Raw genomic sequence first — 15,576 nt, 5'->3', positions numbered from 1 at the left:
GGCTGTTGCTTGGAACAACAGCAGTATTCTTTTGTCCTGAAAAAAACTTTCTGAACTAATTGTAGCATATCGTTGACAATCCTTCACAACTCCTCAATCCCCCCACAACAAGAGAGGCAAATCCCTCTGTTTGATCATTTAGCTGCCTGCTGAGCTTGAGTCCTTGGAGACCCACAACCCACTTACTGGAACTGATCTCCCTCCAAGGCACGAACATGCCTGCCTTACCACTGTGGCAGAAGCTCAGTCTAACCATGTGCAAATCTTGACATATTCTTTCAACTGTTTTTTGTTGGTTTGTTTGTTTTTAAGAACAGGCTACATATGTAGTTTTCTGCAGTGTTCAATATGCACATTGCTTCCTGTGGATTGTTGGATGTGACATTAAAGTGGGCATTACTGCCTTCAGATAAAAAAAAAAAAATATGCCCATTTTATTGATTATATCCACATGGGTAAGTTGAAGGTTTTATGACTGATTGCTGAGCCATCAGTGACTATTGGGGACAAGTGACAAGTGGGACAACAGTGACAAATGGGAATTGCTGTATGTAGTGAGTGCTGTCTACAGTTATGATCAATTCCAAAGTAGGCTGTCATCAAAAGTGCAGAATGCTAAATATGCTAATTTCCTCAGTCAGATATCTCTGATATAAAACTCATTGCTCATTATACACTTATCCATTTGTGCTGTTTTAACAACTTGGTTCTCAGTTTTGCATTTTAGTGCTGCTTATACAAGGCATATAGGATATTATATACTGCATGAAAATGACTGAAGAAGTTTAGAAGTTTGTTTGGTACGGCTGCAGATCTGGCCTTGTATAATGGAATTATCTTCACTTCTTTAGGCTGGGAGATTTGGGGATTGTGCTGAAAAAGGCTAAATTTTATTTTTTGTTAAATAAGCTTTTCCCAAGAACATTTACCACTAATAAGAGAAATATCAGTGTCACCGGCATCATTAAGGTGACTCAGGCAATAAATAATGTGTTAAAGAGAAGATGTGGGTGTTTAAATGGTCATGGATGTTTAAAAAGGAACCCGACGTTCAAAGCATATGGTAGCCATTGTTTGGATACATCAAACACTTAAGGCTCAGTGGATTGTGCTAACTAAATCACACTGCTTACCTTTCGTGTTATAAGGCCAAAGAGAGAAGGTCAGGAAATGTCTGGGTTCTCAGAGCCAGTCCTGGCTGTTCAGTTCTGCTCTGCTTAACTCTCTGCTATTGTAGTTCGGTGTTCATCTGGTTATCTGATTCTCATAACATTGGTGCTGCAGGGAGCTTATTTCTGTGCTGACAGAGCCAAGAGGCTGAGGCTAAGAAGTGTGTGTCTGTGCGAGAGAGAAAGAGAGAGAGAGAGACAGTGTAAGTGAGTAAGTATGTGCAGGGCGGTGAATCCCGTTAGACAAGCGTTAACAGGGTGCGAAGTGTGGACTCTCGATATGTCCATGGCTCAACAGTTTCATTTACACCTGCCTAAATGTCCTTCACCTGAGACAGCTTTGGGCCCTCACCTTCCCTAAGCCTGTTTTCTTTCTCTCTCTCTTGCTCTTATTCTCAGTCCTTCTCTGCTCTCTTTCAATTACATAAATCTACATGGTTTCTGCAAACTACAAGGGTATAGCTGTTTTGGATATTTTTAGTCATTATGCTGTTTTTCTGTCACATACTGGTTTCTCGTGCCAGTACTACTGCTACTACTACTACTATACTAATACAACTACTACTACTACTACTACTAATAACAAACCCAATGATGCTTCACAATAACAAAACACACCACATACACACATGCATATTGTTCCCCAGCTGGCAGGTCTGGGAAAATTCTGTAGCAGCAGAATATTCTCTCCCTCGGCATGTCTGGGAAAATTCCTTAGCCACGGGGGAAAGTCTCTTTGACGGCAAGCCCAGAAAACTCCTTAGCAGTGGTGTGAAGTCTCTCAGCCAGCAGGCCCAGGAAGACTCTTTAGGAGCAAGACAAAACAAAATAATGTGAATCGGCAACCAAAATATGTGCCCATTGGAAGTGACTCACATTTTAAGAGATTTCGTAAAATGTGGTGAATTCCTTGTAGTAGGAAAGAAAATTCCAGAATAAAACCTAGTGCAGCCGTTTGTTACCCCTTGTTAAATAACTTTATCTATTCAGAATTGCGTAGTAAAACTGTATATTAAAAGAAAAATAAAACAGAAATGCAGTTAAATCTGCAAAGCCAAGAGAGCAATATTTTTTTCCCTAGCTAGCAGTTCTCATGAGATATAATGATCTGGTAAGAAGGAGCTGTTGCACTGTATGATATTGTTAGTCAGACCCTGCAGAGTTTTCGTATGGAGATGTGCCTTTGAACTTACTCACTGGTGACCCACGAGAGAACACATGCTTGTAGAACATGCTCACTTGTCCGTTTAGGAGTTAAAATGAATGAAAACATGCTTCACTAAATCCTCTCCTCCTCTCCCCCTCTTCTCTTTTCCTCTGTTGAGAAGGGTTTGGGAGTCTCATGGTAAAAAGGAGTGTGTTTGGGGAGGGGTGGGGGGCACCTGCATGCATATTTCATGAAGTGGCTTGTTAACCTGACAGAGGGATCTTTTGGCTGACTGACGGTGTGAGAGAGCAACTGCATGCTCATAATGCATTAACATATCGTAAAGCCTGCCTCGCCGCCATCTTTTATTCATCCTCTCCTCTAAACGCTTGTTGATAGCGAGCAGCAGAGGCAGGCGCTGCGCAGAGAACTCGTCACAGCTGTCTGGGACTGACTGAGAAAAAAAAACTGCAATTAAGATCGCCCTGCTCTTTACATTCTTTCTCACTTTCACTCACTCATATTCCTCTCATTCACTTGCTCACTCCAGGATTCTTTCACTCATTTACTCACACAGTCATACTCATTCTTATTTATTCTCTCACACACACTCACACTAGGGGTGTTACAGTATACATATTTATGTTTTCGGATTCAGTGAGATTTTATGGTGTGAAAATCTGTGATTTCAGACATATTGGCATACGCTACTGCTCAAAAGTTTGGAATCATTATTCAATAATATAAAACCAATTTTAATAAATGTACTATGATTATTTTGTGCAACTTCAACAGTTTTAGATAATTAGAGGGAAGCTAGAAGAAAAAAGTAAAAAATTCAAAAGTTTTCAGAATGAAGAACAGAGCTGTACAGTTTAAGGTATGATACTAAAATGATTTATAAACATCAAGAATGAAATTGTAATCAGTAAATTAATATTTAGAAATTGTTATATTTAAAGTGGTGATTAAATCTTGAGGTAAATAACCTGACAGAAGCAATAATCACAGTACATTATTTAATGTAACGATAACTGCTTCTTGTTCCCAGCTTGAGATATTAAGCCATTCTGAAAAAAAATATCCTTTGTTATCTAGTTTATGATAAGTAAATCTATATTGTACACATTACTTTTGTATAAAAAAGACAGATTATTAAAATGACAAATAATTTCAAACTTTAAACTGCTAATGAACATTTGAACGGATTCCATGAATGTTCTGTGTGATTGTCTTATGACAAAATTATTTGCCTTTTACCAGTTGCTGCAGTCTTGTTTTGACAGTTGGATTTGACTAAAATTAAGCAAAATGAATGAATGTTTTATTTTCTTTTTTACATATGCATCAAAAATGTATCTTATCATGGTGCAAAAACGCAATAAATGACATGAAATTTACATACGTCCATGAAACATTCACACACACATGCATAGGTTCATGGACAGGCCTCAGTTTGAGAGTATATTTGTCAAGTGGTCATTTGTCAAAAAGCTGAATATGAGAGATTTGCTCTCTGTTGCCTCATGCTTGGTATTTTAGAGATCAACTTCAAGATCTTGGACATCAATTTGGCGATCAGAGTCTTTTACTAGTTGTTGCAGTGGTGTAAAAAGTCCTAAACTTGTCAAAACGTCTGCATCTTCATGTCCCAACAGAGATTGTCTGCACTAGTCCCAGAGTGGCCAGAAGCAGGAGCTCCCTCAGTCAGTCTCTGCTGGGTTCAGAGGTTACCCTGCTGTCTACTGTATTGTCATAAAGAGGCTCAGACAGATAGGAGAGCACCACAGCAAAGTGCAGGTTACTCCAGTGCAGTCCATCAATACCATCTGATTTCATCAGGAATATTTCCTCTTTAACAAGGAAACGACCTCATCAAGATCAGCTGTAGTGGTGCGAGTTTAGAACACTTGTAGACACTGCAGGCTGCGATGGATCTAGCTGAATACAATGGATGTAGCATTAGATCTGTGGCTGTAATAGGTATAATGATCACTAGGAGACCGGTAATCATGCAGCTTCAGTGAACGCACAACACTTCTTAGACACTGATTCACTGGCACAAGACCACATAACTGAGTGAGTAATCATGCCTCTCCTTGGTTCTCATGAGATTCTTTTGACAAAATCAACATATAATCTCTGAAGCAGTTTAATCGAGTATGGGAGATGACAGAAAAATTGACTGATTTCTCAAAGTTGCACAGAAACAAGCATAGATTCTTGACTAAGCAGTTGTTCATATAGCCAGAGCCCCTAGCTTTTATTGTTAAAATAACAGTTATTGAAAAGAATAAAATGTGAAACAATCCAATTTTAGAAAGAGTGATGAGATTGCGTGATGTGATTGTAGAGATATACCAGAGATAAAAGAACTTTGTCCTTTGTTGAGACTACCTTTAATTCTTCCACTCTGTAATTAGAGAGACACAATGGCCCTTATTCATAAAGGTTTTGATGGTCAAATCTAACCATAAAATGAGCGCACACAAATTTCAGTTATTCAGTATTTTATCTCTACAGTGAAATCTGTGGGAAGTGTGTGTAAATTTGAGCATAATATGAAAAATGAAAAATATCTGATTCATGGTTAAATAATCAAATTTATTGTCAATAACATAAATAAGATCAGCAATAACAGTAAAAATAGAAGATAATGATAATACAAATAACTTTGCGTAAAGCAATCCCATAATACTTGTGATATATCTCAATAAATGCTTTTGTCAGAAAAAGCATGTATTGAGATGCATCACAAGTATTACGATAAAACAGCAGAAGTTCTGACTATTACTGTAACACCTTTAGAGAGCAGCAGCTAGTAAGGTTTGACTATTTGAGCTTTCATGGTCATGACAGGCCTAGTAAGGACAACTTTGGATAGAAGCTGTCACTGTGTTTAGAAATGTATAGAACAGTCTCACATTTTAGTGGACTTTACCCTTTGCATGTGTGCATTAGCCAGCCCTATTGTGCATGTGAAAACTGTCAGCTGACTATGCTCAGAGATCCTCACAGACCTCTCCCTGTCTCTCTAATTAGAGTCATGCATTGCTGCACCCTGACATTGGTGCATGGGGAGCCTTTGGGCTGCCAGAGACTTCCTGTCCACAGGTCTTCTTCAGCAGGCACTTACCATAACCTTCCCTAAACGCGAATTTAAAAGTTGTGGTGAATAGCATTCTAGTGATATTCCATTCCAGTTCAACATGTCTTGCATTTTACAGTGAGTACACCATTAACTATTTTTATCGAGTACTTAAATATGTGTCCTTCCCTTTTTGGACTTCACAAAGAGGCCTCTGTGAATCTGTTCTTTTGTCTGTGCTGTACAGAGGAGTTCAGTAGAAGCCCTTCGAATAAGTGCTTATACACAATTGTCTCTGTGTGCTTATGATTACTGAGTATTGGTCGAGGAGGTTGGGGAGGTGAGAGAGGCCCCATCGCTTCTCATTAGCCAGGGCTCATAGACAGCTCTCTGGGCCTGCTTCCACACCTCCACAGCCTCCTATAGGTTATCAGTCAGAAGCCTCATTAACGGCCTTCACCTTTAAAACACAAACCTGCAGCCCCCTCACTATGGCCCTGTGTAGGCACTCTTTGCCACAGAATTAATTATTCATAACAATGACAGTTCCAACACATGTAACATGACGTAGCATAATAGCATTACTCATTAACTCACAACAGACTGTCGTTTGATTATTGTGAAGATGCATCTGGTTTGTTGGTGAAAAAAATGCCAGCAGCGATGAGGTCTCTGTTGTATCATGGTTATCAGTGGTGAGATATCTTTAATATCAACTCCAGGGTCACCGCATGCAAGAGAGCAGCATAGGTCAGCAAAACAACATGCTTCATCATCATCCGCAGAGTTCTAGCTAATGATGGAGGCATCTGGGGAGCGATCAGTTCTGAACTGTGCTCTTGCTCTATTTGTCATGCGTCTTCATTATTGTCATTTAGTCTCATTGAGCCTGGGCATGGATTTCCATTGGCTGTGTCACAGTGGATTGTGCTTTAGACTGAGTGGAGTGTTCTCCCAGCATGCTGCTGTCACAGCTCCAGGCTCTTTAAATACGCTATCTGATGTACAGTGGCTGAGGAGGGAAACGACTATCAGTAATCTGCCGCTGTTAATGTCTGATAATGCCCCAATTACTTTCTTTTCTTGTGCGTTTTTCTCACTAGTATTTAAACATTCTGTCTAATTTACACTTCTCTCAGCTGCTTGCAGTGGATTTTTGAAATCTCCTGAATTCTAGTGAATGGCACACCAGTTTTTATGTGTGTGTTTGTATGTGTGAGAAAATTTGTTTGTTTGAAGAGCCTCTAGGCCTGTGTTTCACATAGAAAAGTTATTTGCTTTCGAAATTCCTATTTCTATGGACATTTCTGTTGTAGGGTTTTTGAGAAACCCTGCTGAAAGAGGCTGTGTCAGCACAAAGCTGCTAAAGTATTACTTGAATTACTGAGGAGTGCAGTAACCTTCATTCAGCTATTCACCAGTTTTTCTTTCTTTTCCCTCCCATAATTGAACTCTCCTAGCACAAGGTTTGCTTGCATGAGTGTTCCAAATATTTTTAAGTGGAGCTGTGTACTCAAGGTCTGTTACAGAATGTAAGAACTTGGCATGACTGTGTTCAACCATTACTGTTAATGTTAGTATGGGTCAACCAAATATCAGATCTATCCTAGCAGATGTTTATCATTTTTCTGGTACTCGGAATCAGCATTTTGACTTGTTTCATTTCTGTTAAAAGGCTTTTACCTGGTAAACACACACCTCTAATGCAACCACAACTGAAAGAACCTTTTCTGGCTCAGTGTCCTTCTGATAGCCTGAATGAATCGGTCAAAATATGTATGACATATCGAGAATGACCAGTCAACACATCTGTAGTCTTAGTGTCCCGCCTACAGCATTGTTGGATTGATCAAAGTAGGCCTGGGCTATGACTGATTAGTAACCTGCCGTTAGGCTGCAGTACTTGCTGTCTCTGCTAAGGGTTTCCCAGAGTGTAACATACCATTCACAGCATTTTACGTACAGCTTAAGTGTCCTGGTGGTTAAGATAAGTTAATTAATGAAATATTGTTTCATATTTATGTTCTACATGGATTTCCAAAGGCATCTATAGCTGAAGTCCACAGTGACTCTGAAATAGCGATTGGAAAACACCTTGTTGTTTAATGTGTAAAGCTTGTGGGCATGGATTTAGAAATGATTCATAGAGAGCAGTGGTCACCAACCCTGGTCTGGAAGATCTGCCTTCCTGCAGAGCCTGGTTCCAACCTCAGTCTACCACTCCTGCAAGTCCATGATTGGCTGGATCAGATGCTTTAGTGTTAGGTAAAAGGCAGGAGCAGTATTAGGTACAGGTTGGAGTATATGGGTATAATCAATAATCATGATTTTTTTAAGCTAAAAATATTGTCCTGACCAAGATTGGTCTTCCTCGACACATGATCCAGCCTTCAAAGATTCCACCATCCCTGTGTGCTTTTTTATATTTTAACAAACTATTTAAGTTTTTCTTACATTTTCTTATAAGTTTTCTTATATTCATTTTATCTTGAGGTGAGCTGTTAGTTTTATCTATGTAAAATTTCCTTTTAAAGTTTCCTTACATTTATATTCCATTTGTATCTTTACGTTTATGTACAGTGCACAGTGCAGTGTATTTATAATGTTCGATTGTTTAGTATTTCAGTATACATTATTTTCCATTAATGTTCATTTTGTGGTTCCTGTAAAATACTATAAACAAATTTATGGCAAACAACTATTAGCCCCATGTATCTGTTATGGACTTTCTTGTTTACCAGTAATAAGTATCAGAAAAATACGTCAGTCGACACATACAAGAAAAGGATGAATGATGAATTGATGAATTCAAACAGTTTTCCTTGTGACCGTTCTGTATCAATATAACATTTAATGTCAGTGGAAGCGCTCTTCAGCATTTTTAGTATCAAGGATCAAATACTGCATGGCTTCAGTAATTAACCCCTTTTATCAACATTGCCTAAGTCTGATTACAGATTTTTTAATATGCTGAAGAGGCTCTTTTTTCCCCCCTTGGACATGCAGTTTAGACATGAAGCTGGAGCTCATTAGAGGATAAGTAACATTCTTCCTAATCATGAAACAGTTTCAACAGAAATGTGGAAAATAGTGCCAGCCTCAATACCTGATCAATGAGTCATGGACCTCTAGTACATTTATCATTGGACTAGATGAACTTACTGTATATACAGCGCCCCACACTTATGCACTCACTCACTCTCAGCTCAGATACATATACATAGGCAGTCAGTATTCTGAAGCATACATTTGTGATAGAGTGCAGTGTATGTACAGATACAATGGGCTGTAACTGAGATTAATTAACCAGAGAGTATTTGAGGAGCCCGTAGGAATAAAATCTCTCTGGCCATCAGGAATCAGATTCCATTAACTGGGCAGCCCCAGTTCTGGGCTTTAATTGGCTCTAAGTGGTCGCTGAGGCAGATGAATAGGAAATCTTTGTGTTTATAGCAAGGCAGGACAGCCATACTGCTGTAGTAATAAGCCTACTCTTCATTGATCTGGGATCAGAGATGTGGATGCGGTGACTGTGTGTTTGGGAAAGCTGTGGCTACAGCAGACACCAGTGTTTGTAGTCATGGTCTGAAGAAGAGGTGAAATTGGGCCTCCAGATAAATAACAGAGATATACGGAGAAGACATTAGAAGCTTTGGTTTGTAGTGGCTTTGAGTGTTATTTTAAAGGGCTCATTTCATGTACAACCAAATTATCCTCACTGTTTTCAAAAATTAGTTTAATATAGTATGTAAACATTGTTCTGAACATACCATTCTTTCCCCTGTCCATACAATCCATATATGGAAACTAAGCTGCAAAAACAGCCTATTTTGAAGTGAACTAATTTACAATTATCCACTTGTTTAGCCTACAGCAGGTTAGCCTGCCTTTTCACACTGATGGAGAGTTTCAGCCTTGACTGCTTTGTGAATGAGGCACAATACAGCACAGAGTAGGGTAATTTTTAAAAGAACAGATATCTGTGAGTGTTAGACACTTGATTACTGATATTCTTAGAAATATTTTTGTTTTGGATGTTTTATTTTAAAAAAAAAATACATTTCGATATGTAAATGAGACAAAACCTACTTAAATATACACACTTTTGCATATTTTTAAAACGCAAAAAATCTAGCCTGTGGATCATGTAAGAATTAACATATTAATAATAGTAATACTAAATATTACTATGAAGATAAACTCCAGAGAAAGGATTTTGCAGAACACATTATTGAAACATAATCAAGAAAACACTGCAGTGTACTGCTGCTATTATCAAACAATTTTCAGATAATTTTGGAGTACAAAATTCACTACACAGTGAGATCACAGTGACCCAGTAACATTTCTATATAATAATCGTAACGGGACAATAATTATAACTGAATGACTCACAGTTTGCTTATCGTGTAGAAATTTTGAGGCTCCTGTAGTGATGTCTAACTGATTCAGTAATGCCGCTGGGTAGGCTGTTGATGAAGGGCCTGTGGACTGTGCTGTAGGACTTGTACATGTCTTTTTCATATCTCCCACTGCTCTGGTTTCTCAGTATTCTTTCCATGTTATTGGGCTTGTCAGTGGTCTGGGACGCTGACAGTGAGAGAGAACGCTTCAGTGATCCCCCACGCACCCTCAGCATATCAGCCTGATGTAAAACAGTCCAATTTAGCCTAGGTTTCAGCACCAACATCTACGTGCATCTGTCAGCACTGATCCCCCAGCTTGCCACAAACCCATCAGCTCACAATCGTTGTCCAGATCACAGCTGAAGCCACTACATAGATGCACTTGCAAACACCAAACACCTTCTCTACATGCAATCATCAGCTCTCTAACATGTCAGGACAGTATAGTTTTTCCATCAAGATAAACTCTAATGCACATACACAATTCTCAGCACAGATGTAGTACTGAAGAAGAGTGCTATACTTTTGACAGCATATTCAAACTCTTTTTTTTCACAGACCAGACACAGACTTCTGCTCTGCATCTAGTATTTCATCTTATTTATAGTGTTGTGTTCACACCTTCTAATCATTTAAACTGAAGTCAATTTATAACTTCTCCTTTAAAACTCCTAAACTGAAATATTCAGATTTTATGAGGACATTTCAGTTTTCTCAGATTGATTTTTGTTTTATGATTGAATGGATCTTTTTTCCACCCCATCCATCTTTGTGCAGCTCTGCAAAATAATTGGGTTTGTTGCATTCTAAGTTTTATTGACATAATGAGTAATCTGCTTTTCATCTGCTGCTTCACTCATTCTCTGCATTTTGGCTTTCTCTTGTTGCTCTTTTTTCTTTTCTTCTTTCTTGCTGTATTTTTCAATTCGTGTTCATCCCTCTTTTTTCTTTCTTGTAAAAATACATTTTAAACAAACTCATGTCAGAGTCACTGAAGTGTCAGATCAGCAGACACTGAATTAAACATACACAGCACAGCCATAAAGTCCCAGCACATTCTTTCACTTTCAAGTCAGTGTTAATCTTCAGGAAAGTTATGTTTTTGGTCTGGATGATGTCAATCTGTTTTATTTATTTATTTTTTTTCCACATGTGAGATGGAGAAGTGTCACAAAGGTCTCTGGTATTTACAGGCTGTCCAGTTCCACAGGGGCCACTGTAGAGCCCTCCCGTCGGAGCCTTCCCTACGCGCCTCACTGGGCAGCTGTGGAGGAAGCTGGGGGGGAACAGGAGCCGCCAAAGCCCAGGGGAGAGCCCCGAGACGGGGCCTTCCAGACAGGAGAGAAAGTGAGATGGGGAGAAAGGAAGGCAGCCTCGATTAGCTGTGGTTCATAGCGAAGTGCAGTTTGTCACATCTAGTCAGCAGAGGCACAGTATGTATGAACGATACTGCCTTGGTGTGGTGCCAAACTGTCGCAATACTAATGAGATCATTAATAGGAAAATAGTTTCCACTTTCAAAAACTTGTCATCGCCTTGTGAGGTCTTGAGTTTTCAGTGAGGCTCTCTCTGTGTGTGTGTTTGAGAGAGAGAGAGAGAGAGAGAGAGAGAGAGAGCGAGTAAGAGACTCTTCTGATTAACCACACACTCAGTGGTGGCTGTTTGTAGTCATCTGTAAATATTAAATATGAACTCTAGCCTTAAAGGGGAGCTGTCGCTTGACATTTTGCTGGTCTGCAATTAGAATTATTTCTCAAATGGCATTCTTTAATTACAGTCTGAAGCTGCTCAGTCCTGAAGCTGCTCACATGCTCAGTGCAGTACGTCAGACCCCGCAATCACCAGCCACTTTGTCAACAATCAATCAGAGACCCTTATTAGTGTGGCAATGACTGGAGCATAGCATCAATTAGCCTGGCCTCTGCAGCAACCACCCACATACTTTCACACTATCTCCTGTCCATTTCTCTCTCCCTCTCTCCCTCTCCCTCTCTCTCCTCTCTCTCTCCCTCTCTCTCTCCCTCTCTCTCTCCCTCTCTCTCTCTCTCTCTCCCTCCCTCTCTCCCTCTCCCTCCCCCTCCCTCCCTCCCTCCCTCCCTCCTTGTGTCACTTAGCTCAGCCTTTGAGTGCCTCTTACACAGAGAAAGGCAGTGGACTGGAAATGGCTCATCCTCTTTCCCCTCTCTCTCTCTCTCCCTCTCTCTCTGCTGCCGTCTCCCTCTCTCCATTCCTTGAGCGGCCTGCTTTTGGATAATTGTCTCTCTGTGCATTCCTCTTATGCAGCACACAGCTGTGGCTGGACAGCCTTAAACAGCACAAAGAGTCTGCTGTCTCAGTAGGGGACTCATCAGTGTGTGGCATACTCAATTATGCCTTCTTCAGCTCAGCAGCCCCCAGAAATGCTCCTCTTCTCCCTCTCACTACAGTCCATATTAAACATGGTGTTTTTAATTGTTTTATTATTCATTATGATTTCATGTTGTCCAGTGTGATAACAGAGTGTCTGTGTTCTGCTTTTCAGTCTTTATGGGCGACACATGCAGGCCAATCCTGAAGCACCCAAAAAGAACAATGACAAATCCAAGAAGATCAGCCGCAAGCCCCTGGCTGCTAAAAACAAGTGAAGATGAGGAGGGATGATGAAGGGCCCTTGTCTGCCCGTCCGAGCTGGACCTCACTGCATGTGCCTTCCCTCACCTTTCTATTTATTTACTAAAGGAACACACAATCCATTTTTATACTCTTTCTGTACTGTGTTATCACGTTACACGTGTGTGGCCTCATAGTGTCCTTGCCATGTCTGAAACAGCCATATTGAGTTCGTCCTTGCCTGCATTAATATATAGACCCTTTTCATCGCATTTCTGTAAAATAGTGTTTACCCTACTGCCATCTGCCCAAGTGTTACTTTTAAAGCTACTGTCTTACTCAGTGTGTTTATAGTCTGTCAAATGATAAAAATAATTGGAGTTAATTACATTATTTGACATAGTTAATAGTAATTAACTGTATTTGTAGTATTTGCTGAACTTTTACCCACGTGATTATATGATTTCCATAGGATGAACACAGTTTTTCAACAGGGACGTCCAGTGAACGCAGCAGTGCCTGCATGTTCCCACTAATGAATGTATGTCCAACCAATATCATATATGCAGCCAATGGTTCCAACTTCTCCGTGATTGTAGCCTTCTCTTAGTTTGCTGCAGCTGGGCTTCAGCCTGCATGACTAGGGATGTTCAGTAGGTGAAACTAGAAAATGTGTTAACAGCAATGGTCATAATAATTTATCATGTTTTGAGAAACAACTTGTTATTAGCGTGTAACTTTAACAACACTAGTTTAAATATTACTGCACCACATTTTGTAGATCATGCCCAGACATTCATAGCTTTAAAAATTTAAATATTTTATTTTTATGTTTTTATCATTATTTTTATTATTTACCTTTTTTTTTATTTAAGATATTATCAAAGATTCTGGCTGTTGTTGAACTATCAACATCTCCTTTACTGTTGCAAATGATTATATTTTCACAGACATTTTCAGTAAGGTCACCTACAAACCTTGTTTTTATATAAACTTTTTCAAGTACACCACAGATGTATTTCAAGCTAGACTGTATCCAAGTTGTTAGACTTTGAAAATATCTCCTCTTATCATTATGTATTTTTCCATACTGCTCAACTCCAGATGTGACCTATACAGTCTACCATTCAAGTAGCAAGGCTGTCTGCAGTGGAGAAGAAAGAATATTATCATATCCCACAGTTTGATTTGAGCTGTCTAAACAAGGCACACAGCTTTTCTCAAGAGCAATTTCTGTCCTCCGGCGCTGGGCTCGGCAGTGGTGGCTGTTGCGTAACCGGAGGGGGATTTTGGAGGGGTTTTAGGGGTCTTAGCCGTGTCTGTGCAGGATTGTGTCCTGCCTCCGGGGGCATGCATCTGTCTCTTCCCTCTGCCACGGCTCTTGCTCTTAATGACTCATATGAATGGCTGCAGACTGGAGTTTTGAATGGTTTACAAAGTGGAGACCAGTCCCAAAGCAACCTTGCAGCTCATTTGAGAGTGTTAACAAGCTATTCAAACAATGGACAGCTTGTTCTTCTAAAAGCATGTGTTCTGGGTTGACAGCCAAAAAAAAATATGGTGTTTGCGTTTTAGTATTGTTTAGATGTATCGGTGTACCTGATGGTGCTGTTGTTTACTGTACCTAGACTAATCATTCTGAAAGAGCTCCTGCAGTGACTTTAAAATAGGTGAAACTAAGGAATGTAGCAAGGCCTCTTCAAATGTAGATGAAGATTATTGTTACTCCTGTGTGGAATATTATTGTCATGGTCCAAAAATAATTTCAACACAATGGCGATCAAAGAATGTCATTAAGGTCGTAAGGTCTTTTTCTCACGCTTGTGTCACCATATGGCATGTTTATTCCATTTGAACTATTTTGAATAAAATAGCCTAAAATAGCTTTTGTTTGACTATCAATTTAAGTGTTTCTGTTTGTATACCAGAATGTATGTTATAAATGATTAATATATATATATATATATATATATATATGTATATATGTATATATGTATATATGTATATATGTATATATATATATATATATATATATATATATATATATATACATATATATACATATATATATATATATATATATATATATATATATATATATATATATATATATATATATATATATAATAACATTTTATTAGTTATGCCCCTTAATGTCCTTTGCTTTTTGGAAATAAAGGACATTAGTGGTATCTATAAACATTGGTATGTTTTGAAACTTTAACATTCACTCCACAGTCCATATGTGGAAATTGTGCTGCAAAAACTGCAGGTTTTTTAATTGATGCCACAAAAACCAATACTCTGTAGATTTGTTTTAAAAACACTTAAAGTACAACATCAAACTGATTGACTCTTTATGTGGAGGCCTGGAGAGGAATTCCAACCCAACTGCAGAGAGGACACTGTAAAGCACAGAAGTGGAAAAGTCGAAGTCTGGGACTGTTTTTCGTGCAGTGGTGTTGATGAGCTTGTGTTTAATGATGGGATCAAAACTGCACAAAGACATTTTGGATGCAAACCTGCAAGTGTCTGCAAAGAAGTTGCTCAAATGACAGAAATAGATCTTTTAGCATGATAAAGATCTGAAACACCAGCTGACATTTGGAAGTTATTGCAATGGTCTGTTTAAAATAAGTGCCATTTGGTTGGACATTCCTAATATAATGAACTTAATACATTTTTAAGTATGAAACATAATTTTTGGAGATAATTTAAATTAATTTAGCATAAAACAAGTTAGCTAAACTTACAAGCACCCTGGACTGCTTTTTGAATGAGGCACATTACAAAGTACACAATCAGAACAAAGGTCCTTTGCATATCACATGTCTTACAGGCATGACAACAAAACCAGTTTGTTTAATTCTAAGCAATAAAGAGTGGCTGGAAAATGTAAAAGTAAATTGCATATGTGAAGCTCGGGGAAAATAAAACACAAGAAAACTGTATGATAAGGACCCTATAAGTACTGCGGCTCATGCAAACTTTCAGTAAGAAGTGATGCGTTTATATAGAACTTGATAAGAGAGTGTGATCTGAAGCAGTGACGGAGGATCATCACACATCTGAAAACTGATCTGCCCATAGGAGGCCATGTCATGGCCCTGCCCGGCCCTCTGACAGGAGATAAGGAGGAAGTGTTGACCTTTCAGTGCTGTGTGCCTAAAAAAGCTG

General features: G+C 39.0%; 1 protein-coding gene across 2 annotated transcripts in view; it reads left to right on the top strand.

The window, feature by feature from the left end:
* rsu1 (Ras suppressor protein 1) overlaps positions 1 to 14,283 on the top strand; it is a 31,467-nt gene extending 17,184 nt beyond the window's left edge. For both annotated transcript variants that reach the window (XM_036585891.1, XM_036585901.1), the window contains exon 9: positions 12,332 to 14,283. In XM_036585891.1, the coding sequence (XP_036441784.1) occupies positions 12,332 to 12,434 (103 nt within the window). In that variant the 3' untranslated portion in view covers positions 12,435 to 14,283. The remainder of the gene's footprint in view (positions 1 to 12,331) is intronic.
* Positions 14,284 to 15,576: the final 1,293 nt, after the last annotated feature.

Source organism: Colossoma macropomum, unplaced genomic scaffold (genome assembly GCF_904425465.1).
Source record: "Colossoma macropomum unplaced genomic scaffold, Colossoma_macropomum, whole genome shotgun sequence".
Taxonomy (NCBI): Eukaryota; Metazoa; Chordata; class Actinopteri; order Characiformes; family Serrasalmidae; genus Colossoma; species Colossoma macropomum.
Note: the sequence above shows the minus strand (reverse complement) of the source record. Positions and strands in the feature narration are given on the sequence as shown.